Here is a 3,313-nt window from a genome sequence, read left to right on the forward strand (position 1 = left end):
GGGCCTCTCTCTCTCTCTGCGCCCAGGTGTGCAGTAAGCGGGAGAAGCGCCTGGCCGATCCCACCCTGGAGAAGTACGTGCTGAGCGTGGTGCTGGACACCATCAGCGCCTTCTTCAGCTCCCCGTTCTCCGAGAACAGCACCTCCCTGCAGGTGAGCGTCGCCACCACCGCCCTGCGTGGGGAGGGGCTCAGCATACGTGCTTATATTGGCTTGTCGTGCAGAGAGGCTGTACAAGAGTATTGTCTACGCTGGTAACCAATTTCCCCCAAGTTCCCCGTTTCAAACAGCAAACATTTACGTTACTGTGATCATGTTCTACAGTGAACATTATGGCCTCACAGTTCCTGTGCTCAGGACTGAAGTGGGGACTTTCCGTAGAGCAGGACTTCCTCACTCACTCGGGGTGATGGGTGCTGGGTGCCAGGGACGCCTGGCTGCACTGCCTCACCCACCGGAGGCAGGTGGCACGCTTTCCACAGTGGGCGGCAGAGCCAGAGCTGGGGGCGGGAGACTGACAGCGAGCTGGCGTGGACCGTGGTGTCCCTAACGGGATAGGTAGACAGTGCACACGCTTTCACTCCACTGAGCCCCGGCCCCAGCCGATGCCCAGACTTCTCAGCGCAGAGCCCTGGAATGGAAGGGCCGGGCTCCCTGGAGGAAGGGGCTGCCACACCCCTGAGTCACAGAGGAACCCCGGAAGGAAGCCAGTGAGGGCCTGCCCACGGGTGGAGGGGCGGGCGCAGTGGGCAGTGCCACTGAGGGCGGCCAGAAAACTGCTGGTCCCACTCACAGCGAGGGTGGGTGTCCTTGGACACCGTGTCTGGGCTGGGGGACTCTGGCATTAGTATCAGTGTCCCCTGCCCCTCACCGGCCCCAGGCAGAGTGGGGTGAGTGGAGGCGTGGGGTCAGAGGGAGGGAGAGACTTCTCAAAGTGTGCCTTTTTATTACCTTTAAACCAGGCAGACATGTCAGCTTTTCACAGCATTAACTTATTTAAAAAGATTTCTAAAGGAAGAAAAGGGTCAGCAACGGCTGCAAGGCCAGACGTGGACCTGGGGCAGTGGGCAGTGGGGCAGGCTGTGCACTGCGAGGAAGGGGGGGCCTCTTCCCACTGGCACAGCCCAGGGTTGCTCTTGGGGGCTGTCCTCACCTGTGCCGGTCTCAGGGGCTCTGGTGCCCGGGCGGGGCTGCCCAGGGTGGAGGCGGGCGGCTGCAGCGGGCGTTGCTTCTCGCAGACACACCAGACGATCGTGGTGCAGCTGCTGCAGTCCACCACGCGGCTGCTCGAGTGCCCGTGGCTGCAGCAGCAGCACAAGGGCTCGGTGGAGGCCTGCATCCGGACCCTGGCCATGGTGGGTGAGTGCCCTTGGGCGCCCCGGGCGCCTGCCCACAGTAGACATGTTGTCCCTAAGCGCACCCGTCCCCTGCTCCCAGGCGCTTCTCAGTAAGTCCTTCTTGGTGTCTGACTGGCACGTTGGCAGTGGGAGAAGGTGTTCTCCCCCGAGTCCGACCTGGAGGAGAAGGCTGGGTGGCCATCCTCGTGGTGGGGAGGGACAGGGGGCAAGGCCTGTAGGTGGTTAGGGAGAGTGGGCAGGGGAGGGGCAGGGATCCAGGGTGGAATTGAAGAGACAGAAACCCCCTCTTTTACCCAAACAGAAGAGGGCACCTCATCCAAGTGGGGCCAGGTGGGGGTCCCTGCACCCAGAGCCTCGGGGTAGTTCACCTTGCTCCCCAGCAGGCAGCCCTGGCTCTGCCCCCCTGGCTGGCTCAGCCTCCCACCTCTCCCCCCAGCCAAGGGCCGGGGCATCTCGCTGCCCATGGACCTGGATGCCCACATCAGCTTGCTGCTCAGCAGTGGTGCCAGCTGTGTGGCTGCTGCCCAGAGGAACGCTTCCAACTACAAGGCGGCCACGCGGGCCTTCCCGCGAGTCACCCCCACGGCCAACCAGTGGGACTACAAGAACATCATCGAGAAACTGCAGGTGGGTGTGGGCGGCCACGGGAGTGGTTGGGGAGGGCGGGTGCTTGAGGAGCACCCCTTCCTGTGCCGCCCGCGCCCTCCTCGGGGGCTGCTCACTGCAGGGAGAACCCAGGGCCCGCCGGTGGGGTTGGTGGTCACGCGGGTCAGGACCCTGCACAGTCCTGGCAGCACCTGTCCGCTCAGGCCATGCACCTGTCCACTGTCTTGTTGGCCTGTAATTACCCCACGGCACGAGACAGGCTCAGAGAGGGCAGGGGGTTGCCCAAGGTCACAGAGCTGGAGGAGGGCCCGCAGCTCCCAGCCAGGGGCTCTGAGCAGGCAGGCGGCATCCTTTGTGTGGGGCCCGTGTCGGGCAGTCGTGGGGCTGCTTGGTGTGGGGTGGGGATGGCACCTTTTGGGCCCGGGCCTCCTGCATCTCCCATGGTGGTGACCCTGCCCGCCCACCCAGGACATCATCACGGCCCTGGAGGAGCGCCTGAAGCCCCTGGTGCAGGCCGAGCTGTCCGTGCTGGTGGACGTCCTGCACTGGCCCGAGCTGCTCTTCCTGGAGGGCAGCGAGGCCTACCAGCGCTGCGAGAGCGGGGGCTTCCTGTCCAAGTGAGGGGCGCGGTCGGGGGCAGCAGCCGAGGCAGCGAGGGGCCCAGCGGGGACTAGAGGGCCCACAGGTGGGAGGCTGGGCTGTTCCCGCCCGGGATGGGGCCGGGCGGTGTCCGGAGGGAGACAGCTGCCCGTGTGCCCTCCGCCCGCGCAGGCTGATCCAGCACACCAAGGACCTCATGCAGTCGGAGGAGAAGCTGTGCGTCAAGGTGCTGCGGACTCTGCAGCAGATGCTGCTCAAGAAGGCCAAGTACGGGGACCGGGTGAGTGCCCAGGCGGTGGCCCGGGCGGCAGGGCCGGGACTGTGGGGCCACCGACGAAAGGGTGCGAAGTGCACTGTGGGCCTCGCTCCTTCCCCCCAGGGCAACCAGCTACGCAAGATGCTGCTGCAAAACTACCTCCAGAACCGCAAGTCCAGCTCGCGGGGGGACCTTCCGGACCCCATGGGCGTCGGTCAGTACTGCCTCCCCGCTGTGCCCCCGGTGGCCTGCCTGCCCAGGCCCTGGGCCCTCCCTCCCGCTCTCCCACCCCATTCGCTCCCCTCAAGTGAGTCCCCCCACGCCAGGCCTGGACCAGGACTGGTCAGCCATCGCGGCCACCCAGTGCCGGCTGGACAAGGAGGGGGCCACCAAGCTGGTGTGTGACCTCATCACCAGCACCAAGAACGAGAAGGTCTTCCAGGAGAGCATCGGCCTGGCCATCCGCCTGCTGGACGGCGGCAACACCGAGATCC

At 65.5% G+C, this 3,313-nt stretch overlaps 1 protein-coding gene across 1 annotated transcript in view; it reads left to right on the forward strand.

The window, feature by feature from the left end:
• The window catches only part of ITPR3 (inositol 1,4,5-trisphosphate receptor, type 3), a 58,475-nt gene that overhangs the window by 41,891 nt on the left and 13,271 nt on the right, over positions 1-3,313 (forward strand). The window contains exons 33-39 of the mRNA XM_014549211.1: positions 27-152; positions 1,238-1,358; positions 1,794-1,984; positions 2,432-2,580; positions 2,735-2,843; positions 2,943-3,033; positions 3,146-3,313. Coding sequence (XP_014404697.1) covers positions 27-152; positions 1,238-1,358; positions 1,794-1,984; positions 2,432-2,580; positions 2,735-2,843; positions 2,943-3,033; positions 3,146-3,313 — 955 coding nt within the window. The remainder of the gene's footprint in view (positions 1-26; positions 153-1,237; positions 1,359-1,793; positions 1,985-2,431; positions 2,581-2,734; positions 2,844-2,942; positions 3,034-3,145) is intronic.

This window comes from Myotis brandtii, unplaced genomic scaffold, assembly GCF_000412655.1.
Source record: "Myotis brandtii unplaced genomic scaffold, ASM41265v1 scaffold539, whole genome shotgun sequence".
In the NCBI taxonomy this organism is placed as follows: Eukaryota; Metazoa; Chordata; class Mammalia; order Chiroptera; family Vespertilionidae; genus Myotis; species Myotis brandtii.